At 34.2% G+C, this 26,221-nt stretch overlaps 1 protein-coding gene across 3 annotated transcripts in view; it reads left to right on the top strand.

Annotated features, from left to right (window-relative positions):
* KIDINS220 (kinase D interacting substrate 220) overlaps positions 1-24,290 on the top strand; it is a 64,247-nt gene extending 39,957 nt beyond the window's left edge. Inside the window, exons 23-30 of one of the 3 annotated variants that reach the window (XM_039331859.1) lie at positions 7,635-7,813; positions 8,412-8,638; positions 10,036-10,146; positions 11,392-11,448; positions 18,520-18,654; positions 20,256-20,354; positions 21,164-21,409; positions 22,008-24,290. In XM_039331859.1, coding sequence (XP_039187793.1) covers positions 7,635-7,813; positions 8,412-8,638; positions 10,036-10,146; positions 11,392-11,448; positions 18,520-18,654; positions 20,256-20,354; positions 21,164-21,409; positions 22,008-23,273 — 2,320 coding nt within the window. In that variant the 3' untranslated portion in view covers positions 23,274-24,290. The remainder of the gene's footprint in view (positions 1-7,634; positions 7,814-8,411; positions 8,639-10,035; positions 10,147-11,391; positions 11,449-18,519; positions 18,655-20,255; positions 20,355-21,163; positions 21,410-22,007) is intronic. The other 2 variants (XM_039331860.1, XM_039331861.1) reach the window with 2 other exon arrangements.
* Positions 24,291-26,221: the final 1,931 nt, after the last annotated feature.

Here is a 26,221-nt window from a genome sequence, read left to right as displayed (position 1 = left end):
GAATATTTCTATGTGATTTATTTTTGTCATAAGAAGCTTGAAACTCTATGAAAATGTTCTGCCCAGCGCCAGTGATATAGTGGCACTTCTATTTAATATGGAGCACAAAGTTGTCTTTGGCTTCTTAATAATATCACATAATTAAGTCTTAGGTGACATCACTATTCTTGATGTTGAAAACAAACACCCACTTGAAGTAAGCCAGATTGAACAATGTGAGCAACTTTAGAGAAGTTGTTGATTGTTGCTTTCACAATAACAATGTATTCATTAAGACGTTTGGTGCAATCTTATGATGTTTGCCATGTAATTTATCAAGAAAATGACTTCGGAGGCACATTTTGATATATTTATCATTTTTTTTATGTTTTCATTACAAAACAATTAGTATTAAACTGTTTGGATTTGTGGTTTGCTCCTTTATTTTTAATTGGCTTTCAGAAAGTTTGATCCTGAAAGACAGGATACATATATCTATAAATTTGTGTGTGTGTCTGTGTGTGTATGCATGCATGTGCGTGTGAACCAAAAAAAAGGTACTTTCTGTTTTTATACATGTTTCTTATGTTCTGTTAGCTGTTGAATAAGGTTTTAAATTGTAATATTTCTAATTCAAATGGAACCTGTTGCTTTATTATAATTTGAAAAGGGATTACAATAATAAGGGATAGCTTAAATATATCACTTTTATTAAATATAAATCAGTACAAGATCAGAAGAATTTTTAGCACCAGATTTAAAGTTCATTTTTCCATAAAAGCCTCATCTATAAAAAAGAATGTTGGTTCTTGGTGTTTAGTAAAGCTGCTTTTGTTAAATTATTTTGTAAATTGTTCAACTTTTAACAAATGACACTGGATACTAACATTAAAAAGCAATTTCATTTAATTAAGTAGCTCCTTATATAAACTATTGGAACATTAAGATGACAAACTATTCATTTAGGGTTACTTTAATTGGGACAATTATTGTGTTCAGTTAAAAGCTTTTGTCCCAGTTTTTTTTGCTGTTGTTGTTAATGTATACATAACAGAAAAAGCTGAAATGAAAATTTAAGTATTTTTTCTCTAATTTGCAGTGTTGTGTTTAGAAATGTAATAATTATGCAACTATGAATTTTTTTTTTAGATTTTTAGCATACCTTTTAAAAAAGAGACCATATGGACAAGATATCATGAGTTACTTTCCAGTAGATGGTAGTAGTGGTTTTCTATTTTTTTAGATAACTTAATCAGTTTTCTGTTTAACTATTGAGATATGGGAAAGTGCATTAATTTTATTAAAATAATTTTGATATGATTTAAACAGTGTGGACACAATCTAAACTGATTGGAATTTTGGGTTATTTACTTATTTTCTATTGAGAAATACTCTCAGGGACAATTATTTAACAAGTGGGGAGATTTAATGAAGTTTATTCATATGTGCCACATTTTATAACCTGATATAAAATCTGAGAGCAATTTTTTTTCTTAATCTTATTTTTGTTTTTGCTCCTTGCCCTCAAGTTACTTCATAGTAAAACAATATAATTCCAAACTATATGTACAATTCAGTGAAAAACTATTTGCCATTTTTTGCATGTCTTTGCCACTGAATGTTTCTCGTGATATATAAATTGAGTTAGAAGCTTGTTCCATTTAATCTCATTAAAAAGTAATCCAATCATGCAGCATGCCAGTGTGGAAAAATAATCATCCCTCGGTCTCAATACCACCTTGATACCACCTTTAGCTGCAGTAACTGCAGCCAAATATTTCCTGACTCCTGTAATTGGTTTCTCACATTGGTGATCAGTAACTCACAAATTTGATTCTTTCCTCCATGGTGAACAGCATCAACTCAATCATATTTAAGCAGTTTTAGCATGAGCTGCTTAGTTCGGTTCTTGCTGCAGCACTTCTGAGGGATCTAAGCCTCAACTTTTTTTCTTGTGGGTCACATTGTATTACTTTGTCCTGGCATAAAAATAGAAGGCCTCTTGCTGCTTTTATTTAAAACTCTGTTTGCTGTCCCATTTGTTATGCTGAAATTATACTCTGTGTCTGAACATTGAGACACTGATATTTGGATGTATACTTTTTAATTTATTTTTTTGTTCATCACTGTCTCTTCCTCAAGTAGATCCAACATAGCCAGTTTTCACTAATTGCTTAATTTGGCCACCAGAAATAATATGCATGTGTGTCTGTATGTATATGTATATCTAATGCAATGCAACGCATTATACAGTACAATATAATACAGGAGGGCTATTTTACTCTTTCTTCTTTTTATATTCTAGTATTCTTTAGTGGTATAACATTTCTCACATTAAGTTCTATCTTTCAGATATTCTGACAACTATCTAATTTACTTAATTTTTGTGCCATATTGTATTTACAGAATTTCTAAAATGGACTTCAATATTGATAACACTTTTTTCTGAACAGTGTAGCACAAAATGCATTTTACTTATTTTATTTCAGCATATCCTTAATCTTTCCTTTTAGTCTCCTGATACCTAGTTTTTTACTTTGCAGTAACTAGCATTTTTAATTTACCGTATATTCCGGAGTATAAGACGACTTTCTAAACACTTAAAATCTTCGCAAAAGTGGGGGGTCGTCTTATACGCCGGAAAAATATTACTCAGCAAGTTTTCTCTTCCCCCCCCCCCTCACTCAAAAAGAGTCCTAGGGTTATTATTAAAACCAGCCGATCAACTAAAGATATCTCTGAGAGTACGATAGGCATTATCTGGCTGTTGTGACGGTAAGATTTCCTGGAGGTTTAATCCCCATTCTATAATGCTACATTGCAAACCGTCTCCTCTCTTCTTCCCTCCCTTTTGCATCCCAATTCCTTGCCCACCCCTCCAGAACTGCGGATTGGTAGTGGCCATCCCCTGATTAATTCATTCAAAGGAAGTAGAAAGGAATGGCCCATGTAATGGGAAAGGGGGGAAAAGAATTGTAAGGTGTTTTTTTTTATATAATGAAAACAAACCTAAGCATCTGCGTCCATTCGAGGCACTTCTCAGTGCTTCTTCATGCAAGCTTTTCAGCGTTTACCTCTCACTGCCGGTGAGAGTAGCTTGGGGGAGGCGGAGCTTATGGGTCTGGAAGGGGAGGGGTGTCAGCTAAATTCCTCTTGGATTCATGAAGCAGGAATGGAGTGGGAACAGAAAACAGCTACACAATCCTTTTGCCTGTCGACTTCCACCGAGCTTATGCAAGCAGTTTCTCCCCCCCTCCCCGCCTAAATAAACTTGCATGGTGCATTTGTGATGTTATTTATGACAGATCCTGGCTGGTCAATCTGGCTCCCATCTATAAGTACTGTAGTGCACTGAGTTTTAATAACAAATTAAAAGGAAAGCATTTACTCCCCCCCCCATTACCTGAAAAGGGGGCAACTTATCACATTTATGGAAATGCAAGTTTTCGAAGGGCGAATGCCTTTCTTACTTAGTTTATTAACTGCTTCCTTTCCTTCTTCCCTAAACATTCTGGCTGTCTCCAATTTCATTCTTGGTAGTGTTGCTTTAAAAAACTGCTGAGAAGTCCTTTTGCAGGCAGGGCAATTTTCATCAAGGTGTGTGTGCGATTGACAAGGCAGAGCCTTTGACAAACAGGCAGGCTTTCTGCTCACTCAGCTTGGAGAGGCTGTGGAGGATTCGCAGGGTGGAAGACTGAAAGGAGGAGATCCCTGCGTGCAGCCTGCTTGCTCCAAGCCAAAGCTTGCTACTGGGGGGAGGGCAATGGAAGGGACCCAGGGAGTCACACGCATGCCTACACGTGCACGCACACACCCTGAGCTACTCATTTGGACTTACAGGTGGCCAATGAGAACTCAGAAACTGTGCTCCCTTTCCCCCTCCCTCATGGAATTAGCTTGTCCATTTTTTCCCTAGGGCCTATACAGGAGTAGGCAACCTTGGCTCTTTTATGACTCATGGACTTCAACTCCCAGAATTCCTGAGCCAGCATAGCTGGCTCAGGAATTCTGGAAGTTGAAGTCCATGAGTCATAAAAGAGCCAAGGTTGCCTACCCCTGGCCTATAAGATGACAGGAAGGGTTGGGCAGGCAGGGAGAGCTGATCCACCCAATCCAAGCAGGCTTTGTATACAACAACCAGCCAAGGTTCATCGCTTGCTGTGATTGGCTGGTTGTTGTATACTGGGTACATACAGTACAGCACCAGTATCTGTACCAGTTCATACAGTACAGCACCAATATATACAGTACAGTATACAAATGTCCAATAGTCAAGACCCCATCATGGCTCCACCAGCAAGAAGAAAGAAATATGAAGCCAGTTTCAAACTTAAAGTTGTAAACTTTGCCATGGAACATAATAACTGCGCTGCTGCAAGACAATATGGAGTTTTTCTGCTAAGTACCTTTATGTCATAAGCATTTGAATTAAAATTACCATATTGAAATCAAATCTGATGTTTTTTAATTTTTATTTGGTGTGCGTTGAAAGAGGGGTAGTCTTATACGGCGAGTATAGCCCAAACTCTATATTTTAACTGGAAAAGTTGGGGGTCGTCTTATACGCCCAGTCGTCTTATACGCCGGAATATACGGTACCCATGGCTTTAGGCCCACTCTCTTATTTTCCAATATTTGATAATTGACTATAGAGTTTCTTCAACCGTTATGGAAACTCTGCGGCAGATGAATATCCTATAGCCTCAGTTAAATTTAATTACGTGTTTCCCTATAGTGACTACCTTTGACCTGACAAATGTATCAAGAGATTTCAAGCCTTTTTGGTAGGGTTTTGCAGGTTGTAGTGTGCATTTGATGTGACGGAATATACTGTATTTTCCGGCGTATAAGACGACTTTCTAAACCCTGAAAATCTTCTCAAAAGTCGGGGGTCATCTTATACGCCGGAATATACGGGTAGCTGTTCTCTGAATTTAAAACCAATCTGCCCCCTAGTGGCCAGCCCTATTTTTTTTACAGAAATAAGCACTAACAGGACAAAGCATACAAAAATCCCATTTTTCTACATCGCCCATCACTTTATTCTTTTTCAGGAAAAGCAATTAAATAGTAGAAAACAGTAAGCTATATAAATTAAGGACATTACATCTACAAAAAAAAGAAACATTCGATTTACTTCTTATACCTATAGCAGCAGTCATGAATATATGGAAAAACTTTTTGATTCAGCAAATCACATTGATTAAGAAAGATACTGGTCAAAGGAAAAAGATCAAAGTGAAAATTAAGAAAATAGATGATGGGATCTACCAGAGAGAATATTTAAAAAACAAACATTTGTTTGAATATGGTTAAAGAAACAGAAAAGATTCTGAATACATATGTCAGTCTAAGAGAGATGAATTCCTTAAATAATACTGTATGCTTCCCCCCCCCTTTTATTTTATTTCTTGATATAAGTAATATAATACTGCTGAAATGGCCTAGATGAAGAAAATGCTTTAGATAATTAAATGTGTCTGAATTTAGGGAAATTATAATGTATAAAAAAGAAAAAAAATGTTTTGAATAAGACCTAAAGGATTAGATGACTAGGCATATTAAATGGAATATTTAAAGATTAAATATATTTTATCAAAATAGTAAGAACTATATTATTTCAAGGTTTACAAAGAAGACATTTTGGGGAAAAGGGGAAATCAACTAAATGTACTATGTAAATTATAGATTATAGAAACCAATTGTTAATGATTTTTCTTTACAAATGTAAACCCAGCAAACACACTGTTTACCAACTATTAAGTGATTTATGTTTAAAAAAAAAATCAATAAAATATATGGGGAAAAAAATACCAGCTGAGTTCAGGAAGCATTAGGGAAGCAGTGGTGGGCAACACTCGCTTTCTAGCAGCAAAGGAATGGAGCTCCTATTGTGCTCATCTATAAACAGAAATTCAATATTGTACCATATTTTCCGGCATATAAGACGACTTTCTAAACCCTGAAAATCTTCTCAAAAGTCGGGGGTCGTCTTATACGCCCAGTCATCTTATACGCCGGAATATACGGTATCCACAACTGTCCAATGATTGGGGTTATAGGTAGGGCATTATCTTGGTCTTCTATTTAGACAGTTTTCAGACACTGCATAGGAAGTTCATCTTGTATGAAGTTCATAATTTTCTTCTATTCTTATTTTTTTTTTATTCTCAGAAGTTTGAGGTTGGTAAATACTTAAGTAGTTCAGTTGTATTCATTCATGAAGATTCACTGCCTGAAGCAACAATATCAAGTATTTGTGTTACATATAGCCATTGCTAATGTTCCAGCTAGGTCCATAGTTTTTCTGTTTTTTTCTCTCTCCATCTCATAGGATCTTGCAAGCCTCTAAAATTGCAGGGCCATAAGTATGTCATTTTTCAGGCTCTTCTATGTTATGCTTGCATACGACATACCTTGCCCATTCATATTTTCATTTTGTGCTACTTCGATGACATCATTAAAGTTTTGGGATGAATTTGTACTCACCTTTCCATGATACACTTGGTTACCTGAAATTTCGCCCTTGACACTACAAGAATTCTAGGAATGCTACTTTGTGGTTGTAGTATATATTAATAGACTTTTGAAAGGTTATTCAGGTCTCATTATGCCTCATATTATATTAAACAAAACCAAGGTAGAGTTATTTTGAGTTTCTTTCTCATGTTTTCTTCAAGTTTTGGACTGTGTAATCTCTCCAAGTCCTCCTTAATGGTTTCTTCCTTTCTCCCTTAAGAGCTTACTCATATTTTTCCAAGGTCAGTTCTAAATCCCTTTATAAGTATCTTTTGGTTGAGTGTGGTACTTTTTTTTTCAGAAGTGACCTTTTTTTTAAAAAAAAAAACTTCATAATTTACATTAATATCTTTTAGCAGAATAGCTTAATGTATTAAACTCAAAAGGTTAGAATAGAGTTTTTGATGTATAAACCATCCGTAGGCTATTGGCTTCTGAACAGAAGCATTGTTTGACATACGCAGAACACTATTCACATTCAGTTTTAAGCAGAGCTGGCATTAAAATTCAGCTAATTTGCTTCATGTGACTTCTCAGCTGTGGTTTTTCATTTAAAGTCTTTAGCTCCTTTTCTTTTTGGACTCTTGTTTGACAAAAATCAGATGGTTGACACATTTAACTCTTTGTTCTCTGACTTAATTATATTTGTACTAATTTTAGCCATGATTGCATAGATGATGTAGAATTTTTTTTACTCTGTTTATAGTTTCAATTTATAGATAACTTGGTTTTACAGTTGTTTATAATTTCAAATATAATTTTTAAAATGAGCCGAGGTGGCGCAGCAGTTAGAGTGCAGTACTGCAGGCCACTTTAGCTGACTGTGTTCAGCAGGTCAGCGGTTCAAATCTCACCGCCTCAAGGTTGACTCAGCCTTCCATCCTTCCGAGGTAGGTAAAATGAGGACCCAGATTGTTGGGGGCAATGTAAATATATATAAATACATTGCTTACTGGTGTACTTAGAGAGTGCTTGCACTTAAAGCGGTATATAAGTCTCATAAATAAATAAAATATCAGGACAGGAAAACAAGAATTCTGAAGTGAACTTCTTTAGCCAGATTTAAAACACACCATATATATGTAAAATATATTAGACAAGGGTTTCTAATCTGGAACTTCCTTTGCTTTCTTTAGAATTTCAAAGAATATTCCAACAACTAAAGATGTTGAACCTTTACTAGAAATTGATGGTGATATTCGAAATTTTGAAGTATTTTTGTCATCACGAACTCCAGTCCTTATAGCACGAGATGTAAAAACGTTTTTACCATGTACAGTGAACCTTGATCCCAAACTGCGAGAAATTATTGCAGGTAATATATCACCAATTAATTACACAATAAATTATTTTAATATTACCAACAAAACACTTTTTCTAAGTTCCCCAAAACTTGCTGAAATATATCAGAGCAAATCTATATGCAATCATTATTTGCAATTATCCTTCCAATAATTAATGATGTAGGTATCTTACATTTTGGTTGTTTTCTTATCTCCTATTACTTACTATTCACTTTGGAGAGATGCATCAGTTACTTTGTGAAGCAATTGGGATCTCATACTTGCATGTAGTTCATGTAGCCCTAGTAGTTACTTTGTAAAATCTTACATACTGATAATGTAGAAAAAAAAATTGTAAAGAAATTGACTGTGGGTTTTCTCAAGTAAAAGATTCCTCTTAAGAATCTCCATGGTATTAAGCAATAAAACAAAAAAAGATCATGTGTCTATTTGTACCTAAAACCTGTTAATTAATTTTTCAGGAATTCTTATCATTTTGTTTTAGTTTTATATTTTAAAAATAGAATGTGAGAAATTTGATTTCAGATTAATACATTCTTTCACTTTGCGTTTATCAGTTGTTTAGCTGTAACTGTTCTGACAATTACACTGGTGCATTGAATATTGCAGATGTCCGGGCTGCAAGAGACCAAATTAATATTGCAGCAATTCCATATCCTGCAATGCCTATACAAGATGCGGCTCCCAGAGCATCATCAGTATTTAGTCAGCCATCATCAGCCTGCTCTTCAACCCATTCTTTTAATGGACCTTTCAATGGAGGAGTTGTATCGCCACAGCCCCATAGCAGCTACTACAGTGGAATGACAGGACCTCAGCATCCTTTTTATAACAGAGTAAGAAACAATAGCAGTTTAAAATTTGCACTGAGTTTTATTTAGTTTGGGTGTCATACCTGATTAGAAATCTAATATCTTAGCAGAAGAAAGGCAGTAACAATAGACATCTACTGATTGTGTTTGATAAATAGTGCCATAGTGCAAGCATGTGTAGAAATTAATATTTTCATATTATCAATAGGCAGTTAAATGAACAAAAGTTTAAGATTTGCAGATTTAATTAGCCCTGCAGAAAAGAAGCCCTCTTTATCTTAAAGTCAAGCTTACGTTAAAGTGATTATTAAACTATCCATGTATATAATTATAGACTCATGGTACTTGTTTAAGTGTCATGAGCTTTCTCAAAAACTCAGCATGTTGTCTGTGTAATATATTAAACATCTTTGAAAAATGGATTGAATAAAGTTATTAGTTTGAACAATTCAGCTGCCCGATTAAAATGAACTAAATATTAATAAGCATATAACTGCCCATTGACCCTTTTCATGGTGTAAACAGTCAGCCTAAGAAGTCTCTATATCTTATCTCACAAGTTTATCTTTTGGGCACGCCATGTATTAAGTTTTCATTTTGATGAATTGAAGGACTTCTTGGGTTGATTGCTTATTCTCTGAAAAGTATGCATGGACAAAATGCTTATTTGTATTTCAGCATTGAGATGCAGTGAATATATGCAAATTCATTTTTTATCAGTTTGTATTCTAATGGAATCTAATTCAACTTCTAATGCACTCTAAAATTAAAGCTAAGTCTTGTAGGACCAAGTAGGACTTACTGAGAGATAATATCTATAGTATCACACTTTTAAATTCAGGTATTTTACTATATAAGTCCAGATTCAAATAATAATTTCCAAGATGGGTTAATTTTAAAGGGGTATACAATGTGGGCAAATTTTTATCCAATAGGAAATGAGGTACAGTTCTGAAATTGGTATAAAAATTAAACACAAATTACTGCATGGATTCTCACTTTATAAGAGATCTTCTGAAATGATTCTAAAATACTTAACCATGGTTTCAGTCAGATTTGCTTCTAGAAATAATGCTACCATTGGAAAGGAACAAAAGTGATTTATATTATTGTATTACTTTTTTAGCAGTTCTAAACTGTATTAAAAGTTTTCCATTGAAGCTATGAATATGTTATCATTCATTATAAAAATGTTTCATTATTTTAATGTTTGTCTGTCATTGAACCTATGTGAAACTTTCCTGTTGATTTCAAATGGGGTAGGTAACTAGTTATTTCACATTTTGATCACTTCAAAATATGACTGCCTAATTACCCAAAAAACCTAAACCTTTGTTTTACATTTTTAAATTAGCATTTGTTGAATTACGTTCTTTTGATTTTTGTAATGGTCCCTTTTTGTTACATGTTTCTTTCCATAGCCATTCTTTGCCCCATATGTTTACATGCCAAGGTATTACCCTGGCAGTTCTCATCTCACCTCCCGTCCATCACTAAAACCGAATTTGTCCAGGGAGCAAAGCAATGGTCTAGTAAGTATCTTGTAAAGTAAATGAAAATATTAATTTACATGATAAGATTAGTAAGTAATACAAGAATAGATATGTTTAATTGTGGCACATGTATGCCTAAATTATTTTCTTTAGAAATATTATTGGAACATTTAAAATAAAAGTTAAGACAGTACAATGTATCTTGTTCCACTTTTAAAACATTTGTATATTAGGTTTATTTGCTATACTAAAATTGATGTATTTCTAACATAAGAAAAGAAAGGCTTACCTTTAAGTTAGCGTAAATAAATTAGTAACTGTAAAGACAAATAGTTGAGTATATTATATTTAAAATCAGATAGTGAAGTTTATTTCTAGTTTGGTTGAAGCAGAATTCTAATTTCATGTCAGGTTAAAAATTGAGGCTTACACACATTTTCATAATTGTGCCATATTTTGGTACATTTAAAATCTTTTAACAGCAACTTATCTCAGCAGCTTGTCCCTGGCTAGGCTCTGAAATTAAGCAAGATCAGGCCTGAATAGTACTACCAATACTAGATGGAAGATCACCAGGGAATCCCAGAATGTAGGCTAGATTAGAGATTAAAAACATCCCAGAAGAAGACAGTGCCAAGTTACTCCCCCCCCACACACTATTGATAAGGAAGCTACAATTCAAGGAAGTCATGAGGAGTCAACAAGACTCAGAGGAAATTTTTTCTTATCTTCACAGGAACTCATATTGAAGCAACTGTTGTTCAGAAAGAAATAAGAAATACTAGGAAAAATAATTTTAGAGTGAAATTATGCATTTATACCTTGCTTTAAAATGAATCAAAATCGGAGGTAATCACCTCAAGGCTTGAGGACCACAGGCGACAGACATCTTTCTTTGGGAAAAGATGTTCTTTCTAACACAGACATGACATTTTGATCACATGTCTCCCCTCTTCTTCACTTATTTATAGACAAATAGTGGCTTGTACAAAACATGGTTTTCTCCAATTCAGACAGATATAATAGAAAGTTGTGTTTTATTGTTAAACTAAAAAGTTAAATGGAGAATTGAACATGAATATAGGAAAGAGAGAGAAGAGGAGAAAATAGAAACAAATAAAGTGATAGATATAGCTGTTCTGTTTTTAACCCTGGCTTAAAAATATTCTGTGTACAGTATGATACATTCTTTGATACCTCTTCATCCATTGTTTATTTTTATTTTTGTGTTTGTGTGTGTGTCAACATTTTGTCCAAGTCATAATGGTTTGTTGTTATTGTTAGGATATTATCAAGGAGGATGTTGATGAGTGGCTTCCGTCACCCACAGAGCTCTCAATGGTAAAAGAGTAGTCATGTGGTGTGGAACTGTAGCATCTCATTGCTTCTTCAACAGTAATGAATTTGCTTTAATTATAACTACCGTTCACTAACTCTGCATCAGTGGCTTGATGGACAAATAGTATAGATGAAGACTAATAAGCATAGTTTGTGAATGAATTGGCTAATACCCTGCTTATAGAATATATTATTTACATTTTCCATGCTACCTTTCAGTAGTCTGTCAAGAAAAGTTATTTTTAGTAATATAAAACATGCTACAGCTTCATTAGTAAGGTTTTTTTTCAGTTCATAAAACATATTTAATGTATTTAGATTTATGTTGTCAAGCAATTTGTATACTGCTGAGCTTCTAACACTCTGGGCAGTTTACATGTACCATGACACACCATCATACTGTAAAATAAAATTGTATTAGCTATTCAGTTCTGTAGAAGTGATTAGCTGATGCCTTCTCTAAATGATTTGGTCAAATAAAAATCGTGCTTTCTCAGTTATACCTATATATGAAGTTGCTGCAGTTGACAAACAATAAAGCTGATTTTAGACAGTAGTAATGATGGAATATACTCCTGCTGAGCTTGCACAGAAGGCTGGCTTCACATATTTATATTGTTGTCACACTGTGGTTTACAAATGTTTCCATAGGTTATATTAAATATGAGTCTTACTTCCTATATGTCCATCAGTTCTAAAAAATATTAATTTGAAATCTGCTCTTTATAGCTGTTCGTAACTACACCCTTGACATTACCTGCAAAAAATGGTTGACCATCCTTCTATTGATTTTAGCCTGGGTTTTTTTAAACATGATTTTGATTTTATAGTCCTACGTTAAATATTCTTGTTATAAAAAGACAGTAGTCTTTTACTACTTTGCAAACGCTTCAGAGAAAACAATTATATCCTGCTGTAACTGCCCTCTACTATGCTTATTGCAATGCCGATTATGAGTCTCTGTTGGATTGTTAGCCAGTACATTTCAGAGACATATCCTAGTCTATAACATCTCCGTGTTTGCCTACTGTTCATTTGGCAGCAGGTTTAGCCTTTTGGACTGCTACCTGGGCTCTTATGAACAAGTAACAACAACAACAAAAAAGGATTATTATGCTTGAGGATGTGGAAAACCAGTATAATACTGCATTTTAATCGATTTGTACCTGTACAGAAGGTCACGCTACTGCATAATCAAGCATTTAGAAGATGGATACCACACACATTTTTGTGTGTACTGTAGTGACATACAGCCATATTACTATAAGTATAATGGAAGACGGTTCATTTCTATTGAGAAGAGCTCCACCTCTTAGATGAGCTGATAGTGCTAAAAGAAATGTACTGTGAATTGTATTCTTTAATATTTTAAGTCAAGTGATCAGCCCATTTGATGTAAGCATTTTGTTCCAAATGATAATTTGACAAAATGTGAGTAAAATCATTTGTCTGCTTTGTGAAGGAGGCATGGAATTTTATTTAAACTTGTAAGGTATTATTAATGGGCTTTGCATGTATAGAGGAAATAGATTTTAAATAACCTGAAATATGTGCTTGGAAGTTCTAATGGCAGCAAATCCTAGGTTCCTTTGAGGGATCCTCGGTGCTCTCTGAGTTTGGTTGTTTTCTTGCAGATGTTTCATTACCCAAACTAGGTAACGTCTTCAGTGCTACTCTAGCACTGATGACGTTACTTGGTTTGGATAATGAAACTCTTCAAGCAAACAGCCAAGCTCAGAGAGCATCAAGGTTTCCTCATTCCAACCCTGAGCTACAAATATTCTCCTTTATTGATAGGTTCCTTTGTTATTGCAAAACCATATAGCTTACCAATGTTAGTAACAGGAAACTGGAATAAATTAAGTTTATTAGATAAGTTTCTCCTATATTTTTTCCTTAGAAAAAAGGACAGTGGTATCTAACTTTATTATCAAAATAGGTGGAGGAGAAACAAAAATTAAGGCAGGAGTGCTTAAAAAGGTTAGCACTGTGTGAAAGTAAAGCATTTATTCTTTATTAGAAACTGAATATTTTTCAAGTAGAAGCACAATACAAAAAGAGGCATGGTATTATCTTTTGGGCTTATTTTCATTGTGCACGTAACACGCACAAAACATTTTGTTATAATAAGTACTGCAGAAATGATTGAAATAATAAGCTGAATCACTAGGAACCCTATTGCCTCCCTTTGCCTTCAACTAAGATGTAGTTGATGCATCAACTCTTCAAAACAATCTATTTCTATAATAAAAAGTAATGGGAAAGGCATAGTTGCTCTGAAATATTATGCTACGTGAACTGCATTTCATGCTTGCAATATGAACTCAGCCATTTTAAATGTTTATATAACATGAAAAATTTCACATTTTTTGGAACCATGAATTTTACTGTATTTACTGTACATGAAAATTACTAAATTTAAAATGACTTCCCTCATAAAAGGAAAAAGGAACAGATAGTCATACAAAATAAACATTGTGTTCATTGCCCATCTTCCTACTTTGTCAACCTGAGTTTAAGCAGAAACCAATCTTGGAAATTCTCTCCCGTCTCCCAGATGTTTGCCTATGCATATGTACATGTACATATGTGCATGTACATTAGCCAGAAGCCATATTCTAAAAAAGGGCACAAATGAAATTGAATCTATAACTACAAATTACAATTAATTGCCTGCAAAGTACATTTTAGATAGGTTCTCTATTATATTCAATGACCTGTCCATTAAACTCATTGCTTGTAAAATAAAATATCCCATTTATAAAATTACTTGGTTCTTCATTTTCATATTTCAATCATTCTCACATCCTTTGTTAGCATTAGGAAAGGAAGGGGAGTGAAAGTAATGCAAGAGGAAGTACCACACTGGATGCCAGTGTAATGAGAAGAGGGAACCTATTTTAAAGAGGTAATACAGGTAGTCCTCAACTTAACGTCCACAACTGAGCCCAACATTTCTGTTGCCAAGTGAGAAATTTTGTTAAATGAGTTTTTTATGACCATTTTATGACTGTTCTTGCCACATTTATTAAGTGGATCACTGCAGTTGTTAAGTTAGTAACATGGTTGTTAAGTGAATCTGGCTTCCCCATTGATGTTGCTTGTCAGAAGGTCGCAAAAGGGGACCATGTGACCCCGGGACACTGCAACCATCATATTATGACTCAGTTGTCAAGCATCCAAATATAAATCAGGTGACCATGGGGATACTGCAAAGATCGTAAGTGTGAAAAATGGTCATGCCACTTTTTGCAGTGCCGTTGTAACTTCAAACAATCCCTTAGTGAATTGTAAGTCGAGGGCTACCTGTAGTATGTGGGAATGAACTTGGGAGACAGGAGGAAGAGACTGCAGCCAAGAGACTAGAAAGATAAAAGGTATCTTAGCCTGCAGGAGGAATAAGGGTGGGGCAAGCAGTTCAGAAGGAACCTTATCTTGTTTCTTGGGCTGTAAAGGGAAGGGAGGAGGAGATGCACTTTCCAACTTGCAAGATTCTGTTAATGCAGGGATAGTCAACCTTGTCTCTTTTATGACTCGTGGACTTCAATTCCCAGAATTCCTGAGCCAGCTTAGCTGGCTCAGGAATTCTGGGAGTTGAAGTCCACGAGTCATAAAAGAGACAAGGTTGACTACCCCTGTGTTAATGTAACCTTTCAGTGAAGTAGGGTTAGCTCATCTGGTCGTATTTCCTGCCTGGTCTCTCTTAGAAGGCTGACATCAATCTTGTACATCTGAAAATAGATTTGTTCCTCCTCCTTTCTGGCTACTTGCCCCCTTCCGTCACACATTTCTGCAGGATAAGTTGCCTATTATCTGACTATTCTCTTGGCTGCCTCTCTTCCAAGTCATTCTCACATTCCATTACATGACATTACAAAAGGGTGATAATTACTTAAAAATAGCCCCTCCCAAACCAGTGGCCAATCCTAAATTTTTAAAGCTATGTTCGCATGTTTGATTAAATTATTAAAATTTGCCCATTGTTTTGATTTCAACTACTCCTTCTGTTCTTATTAGTAGAGAAAATGGATCTGCTGTGGTAAGATACTTCTGTAGTCTTATGTATAGTCTCCAATTAGACCTTTTATTCCAGCAAGCCACTATACTATAAAAAATAGTATATTAGGATATTAACTTAGGAAAGCAAGATATTAATTTGTAGTTGAATTCTTATCTGCATAAAAGGGCTTATGACTCTGTAGTCAGAATTTACATTATTTTGAACTGCAGAACATTAAGTGAGACAACTCTTTTTGAAAACCCAACAATTTTCATAGACATGGGACCCAAAATTATCTATGAGGAGAGTCTATGAGGATCTAGTTATGTAGTTCTTGGATCAGGGCATTTTAATTGGAATACATTCATTTTTAGCAGGTGCTTTTTTACCACTTCAAAGAGGAAATTTAAACAACCGTCCTAGCTTATTTTTTTATAGGTACTGCCTTACTCATTATGTTAAGTTGTGCCCTCTTTTGTTTTTGTTTTAAAGCTGTGTAAAACTGGGTTAAAAAGACAAAGACAGGTACAGCAACCTCCTACACAATGGTCATGTGTTTTTCTGTTATCATGATGGAATGTCATGCTGGCTGTCTACACTAATGCACTTTTGGGGGCTTGCTTTTGATGTCCTGCTTCTTAGGTTTTGCATGACACAACTTAGCAGAATTCTGCTCTCAGCACATTTGAAAAACACTGTAGCTGAGAAAAGAATGTTTGTATAATTGTAACACTCATATGTTACCTCTGAGATCCACTTATACTGCTTTTTTACTGCTTTTCTTAGAAAATAAGTGTGTTGGATTCCAGTGAATCTCTATCATAGTGTGAATACACACACAGAGAATTTGTTAAATGTAAATTTTCCAATGTTGTCTTACACTGCATGAAGAAACTATTTTTGACAATAATTATTAGCATCAGTACTGTGTTTTATATTTTGAGAGTTTTTCCTTTTCTTACATGATATAAATATTAGTATGATTGGAATGCAGTTAAAATCACAAAAACAGAATTCTCCATACAGTGTGCTTGAAAAATGTAGTAGATGTGTGCAAAATGTTTGAAATTTTAGTGTTTCTAGTTCAAAATTGAATGTTTTGACAATTTTGAAGTTAACATGGGTTTGAAACAGCTGCTTGCCTCTTACAGACATCCAAAATGATGGAAACAGCCTGCTTTCAACTCAAAACAACGCTTTTAGATGAGAAGCAGATTAATTTGAATTTGAAATAGTTCAAATTAGATGCATTCCTCAGCAGAGATATAATATAGACTTTATTTAATCTGGTTGTGCTAATACAGCTAACTTTATGAATGTTTTATACAAATACTGACTTTTGTACCAAAAAACAAAAACTCTTTTCTGAAATTGTGAACTATATAGATTGATTATATAGGCCTGTTTGATTTCTGCTCCTACATATTGACCAATACATGTGGAAATCCTTCAGACTGTACTATTTAATACATATGTAGGGTTTTTTTTATTCCATTGAACTTTATAAATGTAAAGCTGCCTACTTGTTTAAAACCATCTTAGTTTTAATTTTAAAGGATACTAGCATGTTCAATCTTTTTTCTACATCTGATCAGATTATCAATGCAAATAGATTATGAAAAAGGTATGGTATTTGACAAGTGAAAGAAACCCATTTGCTAATGTTGCATTGATGATACCATGCATGAAATTATCAATTTAATCTTTTAAATAAATACTTATGTAGACAATTGTAAATAATTGATACTTATTGCTCCTCATCCGTCTTGGGAATTTGAAGGGATGAATGCAACATCTTGTAGAAATATATTTTGGAATAGTATTCTAGAACAGAGCTGCCCAATCTCGTGGGCACCAGGGACCGGTTATTTGGAGAGAGATTTTTCCACAGACTGGAGGAGGTGTGGTTTTGTGTGCTGCCTGCATCCTGTGGATGGGGCTTTCCTTGTTTGGATGGACCAGTACTGATCCACGGACTGGGGGTTGGGGACCCCTGTTCTAGAACCTAGAATACATAAAAGTGGGCCATATTAGCCAGGCATTTTTTAATTGTCGCTAGAGAGATACCTTTCAGCTTCTTAGAATCTTGAATTTCATTATATGAGAGAGCAAGCATTTATAGTAGTGCCCTCCCCCTTTGTTTTATTTCTGATTTGACTCAGACAGAATTGTCCACCATTTTTCACACTTTTTTCTAGTACTTGTTTTTGGTACCATTACATTGGTTTCAGTTACTTTGGTTTTTTTCAGTCAAATCTGCCAGCTGATCTTGAAAATCAGTTGCATATAATAATCTCAGGAATGCATTCAGAAAAAAATATGAGGCAATTTAGAATACAGTTTTCCCAGTTACAGCTTTTTATTAACTGTATTAGCTTTTACTAGGATTTATGGGTTCATGAAAATAGCAACTTAGTTGTTAAGTCAGAGATTATTATTCAATTTGAGTGAGGTAGTTTCTACTCTTCTTTAAAAAACTTTGTCTTTGGCTTTAGTACATACACAATGAAAAACATATTACATGCATAATAAAAATATGACAAGCTCGTATATGGCATTATCGTTATATTACATGTCTACGCAGAAGTGATACTCCTTCTCCTTTTTAATGACTTAAATGTATGCAGATTAAGCCAATATCTGATTCCAGGGCTACTTCACCTTTGGTTATATTCTAAAATTGGCAGGCGCCTTTGAGACAAATTTACATATTTTAAACCTAGCCTATTATTTTTCTTTTGAACAGTGTGCTCCATCCATTAGGTTCTTCTGTGAATGAAGTAGGTACTGAAAGTGTAGAATACATTAGAGAGGTCATCAAGATTTTCCTTATTTTTGTGCTAGGGCTTATTTCTTTCAAAATTCAGTTTTCCATCTTATAAGAACCTTCAGGGAAAGTTCTTGCCCGTGACACCATATCACGGTGAATACTTCAATCCGCGAGTCCTCTGATGGTACGTCAGTATTCCCAATTCCTGATACTGTTAATAGTGACTCAAAACATGTTAGCTGTTTACAAAGGAATCACAATAAGCATTTAAACATATTGAATATTGCACTTCTCCTTTGCATAGGGGACAGTCCCTGGATCAGGAGCATCCCATGTTCCTTTGAGCTCAATGAGTGTAGATGCTGTGTGTGAAAAACTGAAACAAATAGAAGGACTAGATCAGACTATGCTGGCTCAGTATTCTGCAACTATAAAGAAGGTATGTCTCTGCATGCATAAATGGGGCATCTTAACCCTAGTCTGTAAAAATCTGCTGGAGGATAAAAAAATGAAAATTACCTTTCAGTAATTAGAGTGGCTATGTAGAGAATATATTAAACTAAACTTGTCTTACTGTCAAAATACCATTAATGAATTAAGGATAGAAAAGACTATAGAAGAGTAAATCATATTTAAAATAAAGTATATGTGTTAAGTGGGTTTGAGTTTTTTTGTTTTAAAGATGGGGGTTAGCGTATTAATATTACTGTCCCTTTGGGGAAGGGTTTCTTTTTCCTTTTTTATATTTGAAAATAGGCAAGTCTTGGCAGCGGACCTTCCATTCTCCTAAGTGAACAATCAGCAACTTCAATGATTGAATTTAATGTTTTTTTTTTCAAATGATGTTTATTTTATTCAAAAGTTAAAATACAAAACTCCCCCCAAAAGGGGGGGGGGGACCCAGAAGCAAACAAACAACAAAAAAGCAAACAAAACATTAAAAAGGTGTATTAAAAAAACACACATGTATACATATTACCCTCCCCAGTTGAATATTGATAAATATATTACAATAATATTAGTTTCCTACCCTTTGCGAAACAGGTCCCATTTTTTTTTTCAAACTTCTAATTCTGCTTACAAATTATTAACCTGTTATCTGTCTTCTGTATTCATGGAAAAATAGTTAACAGGTAGAAAAGCAAACAAATAAAAGGCAAAAGTAAAATATAAAAGCCCTCTGTTAACATACTATTGTTGTATTCAACTTGTAGAAAATTTATTATGGCTTCTTTTCTATCCCAAGTCATCCCAACAGTTAACTCTGATTAATCCTGGATCAAATATCCACGATTGTGGATAAAATCTTAATAAAAATGCTGATAGTGTAATACTTAGGATAGCTTGCAATCTTTAGCTTGCAGGCTCATTTGTACATCACACAATTGTTTCAATCTCCCAACAAAATGGACACTGTAAGAGGAATAAGTGCTTCTTCCTGTAGTCCTCCTCTCAGTTCCCAAATCAGTCGAAATTTGCAATTTTGAAATATTGTCTCTGAAACTTCCGTCTATCTCCTAGAAAAGACTTTAATTCAATTTGACCTTTTAAAAAAAAATCTGACACAGTTTGGGGTGTGTGTGTGTAGGGGGGGGTAACCTTTTGCAGTAGCTATGCTGTCAATTTATAACCTAGTTTTAGACAGACTCACAATGAAGACTGGACATTACGCATAATATAAATGTATAACACAGAAACTTTCTAAAATTGATTGTGATTATAATAAATACATTATATAATGTATCCTAAAGTTTATTATGATCATATTTTCCTTTGAAATATAATCCTGATTTCTGTTTTGATGTATCAAATGTACATTTTTAATAGCTCTCCCTTTTTCTTCTGTAATTGAATTATGACTTATTCCTTTTATTAAAAATACTTATATTGTCATTTTTAGTTTCAACCAAGAATAACATACACTATCCTTGTAATATTATAGATACACTTATACATGAATTACTTTTGAAATGATTAAAGTTTACTATTCTACTACCCTTTATAAATAATACCTATGTTGTGTTTCTATAATTTGTTTAGGCTAATATAAATGGTCGTGTTTTAGCACAGTGTATCATTGATGAACTAAAACGTGAGATGAACATGAATTTTGGAGACTGGCATCTCTTCAGGAGTGCAGTAAGACTATTATTACATAAAATATTAGCATTAATAATTAGGAGTGCTGGGCAGTGGAAATTATGTTTACCTTTCTGCACATATTTACTCTGAAGCATATCACATACTTGGTTTCAGTGAAATCCAATGTCGTAGTTGCATAAGATTTCATTCTAAGAATGGTTTATTTTACCTTACCCCATTTTTGTTAATAATTTCTACACAATTTGTAGTTTCATATTTAAAGTGGCAGGACTTTGCCTGGAAACATTGCTTTCCATCAGGCTGGAGTCTTTACATCCTTGCATAGTTGTTTGCTTCGGTGCCATCAACAGGAATACAAGATTAGGTTTCTATAGGAGGAAGGGGATAAGAAAAGGGTGCTTGATATTTATTAAATAATTGTTATTTATGGACTCTGTGTAATTAAAATATGCATTTAAACTATTTGGGTATATAAAATATTCAAGGTTAGGCCTTGCATAAATAATATCTGTTTTAGCTTGCCTCATTGTGAAATTTGTATGCAAATACAAGATGAGATCCAAACAACTCCTTGCAAGTGCATCTGAATGTGCTTTAAAACAGTGTTTCCCAACTCCCAACTAGATATGTAGACTTTAATTGCCTATATTCCCCAGTCAGTAGTGCCATTGCTGGAGCTGAAGTTTCCGAGGTTGGGAAATGCTGCTTTAGATTGAGTGAATCATGTAAAACATCTACATTGTTACAGAGAGTATGCTTCATAGTTCTTTAATAAAATAAGGCCCATGTTTTAGTTGTGCTGTTATGTTCAACCTGCAGTCTAATATCTTTATTTCTTATGTTAGGTGCTTGATATGAGAAATGCAGAAAGTCAAATTGTCCATGAAGATTCTCGAACAGTGAATGAGCATGCCAGCACAATTCCTCATAATGATCTCACTCGACGTCCAACTCTAAACAATGAATTACCCCATACAGAACTTACTGGTCTTCCAGGTCAACCTCCTTATACTCTCAATTTTAGCTTTGAAGAGCTGAACAATATCGGCCTAGAGGAAGCCCCTCCACGTCATAGCAATCTAAGCTGGCAGGTAATTTCACTTCAGATTGGATATAATTTAGTCAATGTCTTCTGTTTTAATCATACCTATTATTCATATACAAGAGTAAAATTGCTTAAAAACAAAAAGTGCATATGTTGCATTTCAGTAATATTTATAAAAAGTAAAAGTTACTGCATTTATTTCTAATTCAGGTTCTGTAAGTACAATTGTAATTATACAGTTATATGTTCCATTCCAGTTACACAAGAGTACATTTTTCTGGACACATTTACCTTTTCCTAATATAAAATGTGTTGTGTTAGGAAAGGCTGTTAGTTTTAACAGAAAATTGATACATTTTCCTTCTTTATTCTAAATAAAGTTAGGAACTTAAACTGAGAAATGTGAAACTTCCAGCTCTTCATGGAACCATTTATATGATACATGAATTTCCTACCCTCATGGACAATCTCAGCACATGCTAATTATATGCTGTACCATTGACATAGTGCCCCTTTCTGAAACATCAAGCAGTTTTTATTCATAACTTTTTTCAGGTTTAATTTTATTCATTTGTGCCTATTTAGATGTGTTATGGATATAGACCCAGACAATATTTTAATATATTTTCTTTGTCTTTAAACAGTCACAAGCCCGCCGGACTCCAAGTCTTTCAAGCCTCAATTCTCAAGATTCTAGTATTGAAATTTCAAAGCTTACTGATAAGGTACAAGCAGAATATAGAGATGCATATAGAGAATATATTGCTCAAATGTCACAGTTAGAAGGAGGTGCAAGTTCTAGTACAGTGAGTGGTAGATCTTCACCACATAGTTCAGCAGCATTTTATATGGGCCAGAGCACATCCACAGGTTCTCTTCACTCCAGTATGGAACAAGATAAGGGAAAGGATGCTGAACAGAAACAAGATGATGGAAGGAAATCCTTCTTGATTAAGCGGAATGATGTTGTAGATTACAGTAGTTCGGTATCTACTAATGATGCATCTCCATTGGATCCCATTACTGAAGAAGATGAAAAATCAGATCAGTCTGTATCCAAGCTTCTTTCTGGGAAGAAATCTTCAGAAAGAACTAGCATTTTCCAAGCTGCAGATCTGAAGTTGAAAGGGGTAGCTCTTCATTATCAAAAACTTCCAAGTGATGAAGATGAGTCTGGAACAGAAGAATCTGATAATACACCTCTCCTCAAGGAAGGTAAAGACTGGAAAATAGAAGGAAAAGTAGAGAAACAGTCCAAATCTCCAGAACATGGCTCTGAGCCCATCAGAACCTTGATTAAAGCAAAGGAATATTTGACAGATGCCCTTCTAGACAAAAAGGATTCCTCTGATTCTGGAGTAAGATCCAACGAAAGCTCTCCAAATCATTCTCTCCATAATGATGGAGATGACTCACAGCTTGAAAAAGCAAATCTCATTGAGCTGGAAGATGATGGCCGCAGTGGAAAAAGGGGAATTCCCCATAGCTTGAGTGGTCTTCAAGATCCAACAATCGCACGTATGTCAATTTGTTCAGAAGATAAGAAAAGTCCTTCAGACAGCAGCTTAATAGCAAGCAGTCCGGAAGAGAATTGGCCAGCGTGTCAAAAAGTCTACAATTTAAATCGAACGCCTAGCACAGTCACGCTGAATAATAATAGTGCACCAACCAATAGACCCAATCAAAATTTTGAGGAGACTGATGGTATCATAGAACCTTCTCAAATCATTCTGTGTCCTGGATCGAGTTCTAACTCAGTTGCAGTTCAGAATGATAATATTAAAGGTGTGACCCATAAGCGTAGTCAGCGTTCAAGTTATTCAAGGCTTTCAAAAGATTCTTCTGAGCTTCTTACTGTTACTGGTTCTGATGCTGCAGGCTTTGGAGAAGAGAGAGAGAGTATTCTTTGAAAGTAATCCAAGTTACAACATTGCCTCTGTCTGATTTATTTATTTTTCTTTTTATTTTATACAGCTTCCTTTTCTTAGTTCTTCATCAGATTTACACATTTCTTTATCATTCCAGTCTACAGCTTGCTTCTCTGCTCATGTTGCTTCTCTGCTCATGTTGCTATTTTCATAAAAAAATAGGGTTAGAATCCAGTTCAAATCTCATGGTTTAGAATAGAAAAAATACGTAATGTAATGAAAATTAGTTAAATAATGGCCAGCATAAATGAGCCGCCATTTATCAGGTAAAGATGGTGTTCAATTTTTCTAGGGCAAGTGTACGTGTTTTGGTCTGCATGTTGAAAAGTGATGCTGAAATAAAAATGAATATTGTACATCTGTATAAGAATCAAATCTGATACCTATGATTTTATACTTTTCAGTTCTGTGACTTTAAAAAGTATTGATGTTTAAATTGCTGAAATTGAAATATTAAAACTCAGTTCTTTTGCTGGTTTTAAATGATTTTGTCTTCATTAATGCTGTATTTGTGACTGTAAATTTGAAGACAGAATACTGCATGTTTGAAATGATAATTGTAGTTAAGGTTTAAGAATAAATTGCCTGATTTTTTTGTTCACCATAGATTATAGTGCAACAATAGTTCTAAAGTAATTATGAAGAATAAATGGTGATTGTGGTGTTCTATAGTATGATTTTCAAGGGAGTGCTTTGATGTAATTTTTTGAAAGTATTTCTAATTTTAAACAATAGTGGCCTTTGATTAATGTATTTTACTTGATTGTGGAGAACAAACAGAATTGGTGGCTTTCATGGCCTTTGCAGTTAGCAAAAATGTAATGTTTGCCTTTATTTAGCAATGCAGTGTATAATTATGTCCATTCTGTTTTTAGCATTGTGACTAAAATATTAGTAGTTTATATGCAAATGAAATATGCATGATTTTAAATAGGATTTGTGAATTATATACATTCCACTACAATGGAGGTAATAATAAAATCACAGGCATGCTTCTTTTGTGTTGGATGTTTTTTTTTAATTTTAATGAACATCTCCAGTTGTTTGGTAAGATTAAAAAGTTGAGTTCTTATAAAGGGGGATTGTGGTAGAATTAATGTTATTGTGAGTTATGTGTCTCCATTAACTTTGGTGGGAGCTGTTAAGTGCTTGTAAATAGCATGAATTCATCTTTTGTATCTCTGAACTAAAATCATCTGTTGATGTCTTCATCATGTCTGCTGTGTAAATACTTTTTTAGTGAGAAGCTGAATCATTTATTCTTACTTACCATTTTCCTAACTGCTTAAGAATCTTACCGTGTTGCTTGAATGTTGATGTGAGATCTGTACATGCAATATGGCTTTCCCCAGAGGATGAAATTCAGATATTTTCTGTTGGAAGTAGATGGAAAATAGCTGAAAATACAATAGAACCCCATCCTGTTTACTGAAGGAAAGAAATTATATGTTTTTCCTTTTTTAAACAGAGTGCTCTGTAGTTCTATGTACATACCAGAATTCTTGAAGTCCTAAATTGGAGAGTCTGTTGAATCAAAATCCATGGAAAATAAGGAAACTTGTTTTCATGTAAAACCTCACAATTCCAGCAAAACATTACCATGTCTAGGGTCTTTTCATTTCAGTTTATAGTTTGTATTGGGTATTTAACTCTGTAATGTGAGGGACGTTTTTAATGCCAAATATAAAAGTTGATGCTTTATTTTCAGTACATTTTTAAAAGAACTGGATATATTTTTATTGAAAGTCTTTATTGGTATTTACAGGTAGAACACTTACAAAAATAGAGAGGGGAAGGATATTCCCATAATGAGTGGCTGAAGAGAGAAAGAGCTACCAAAAAAGCACAAGAGAAAAGATATCAGGTCTGACATAGCTCATAAAGGATATTTAACTTTTCTTTTTTCTTCCCCTCCCCCACAAAAGTACTAAATGATAATAATATAATATATAAAATATTATTCTGAAAAAGTCATTACATTTCCTAGTGATGGAACTCTTTCATGATACCATGAAAATCGTGAAGGCCTACATGTTAGAAACTAAGAAAGGTCTGTGGATGTTGCAGAAGGGATTTTTTATGTTGAAATTCTCAGAACAAGTCTCATTCTAATTAATTAATATTGGATTATATCCTTAAACTTATCATTTATCATACTTCATGTTCAATTTTGAAATTAGGATGAGTCCTTAGATAGAAACTAAAACATGTAAATTAATTCCAAATTATTTATTAAAGTTTTAGATACTAGCTAAGAATCTAAACCAATTATCCACTTTTATTTTGAATTGTTCTTCAAGTACAGTTCATGAAATATGTAGAAGAAAAGCTTGGTTAGAAAAAGAATAAAAATGAATAAGAAAATTTATTAAGAAAATTGTACCATCTAATCTTATCATACATGAGTGGACTTGTTCGTTATTCTAAACTATGATTTGGTAAATAAATTGCAGTCGGCTGGATTTATGTAACATCCTAAACCAACACTGAATAATAGATCTGGACTAGTCGTGCGCAAAGTATTTTGAATTTGAAACAGCTATTCCCATCTCCATGTTATCTCCATATGGGAAGTATTTAGAACATGGTACATTTCTGGTATCAACAGAACAATTCATTTCATGCTTGGGGAAAAGAATGTGAGAGTTTACATAATCCCTAATTGCTAATATAAAATGCTACAGATTACAAATTTGTATTTTCAAACTGGATTGTGTAATTTTTGTACTATAAAGTAGAGCGACTAAATTTTGAAAGACACAAGTCTTTCAGATTTTTAATGCTAGGTTTAAGGATATGAACAACCTGCCTCCAGAAGTTGTGAATGCTCCAACTCTGGAAGTTTTTAAGAAGGGACTGGACAGCCATTTGTCTGAAATAGTATAGGGTTTCCTGCCTGAGCAGGGGGTTAGACTAGAAGACCTCCAAGG

The sequence above is a fragment of the Crotalus tigris genome, unplaced genomic scaffold, assembly GCF_016545835.1.
Source record: "Crotalus tigris isolate CLP2741 ecotype Arizona unplaced genomic scaffold, ASM1654583v1 scf7180000024439.5362192, whole genome shotgun sequence".
NCBI lineage: Eukaryota > Metazoa > Chordata > Lepidosauria > Squamata > Viperidae > Crotalus > Crotalus tigris.
This window is presented reverse-complemented; position numbering and strand designations above follow the sequence as displayed.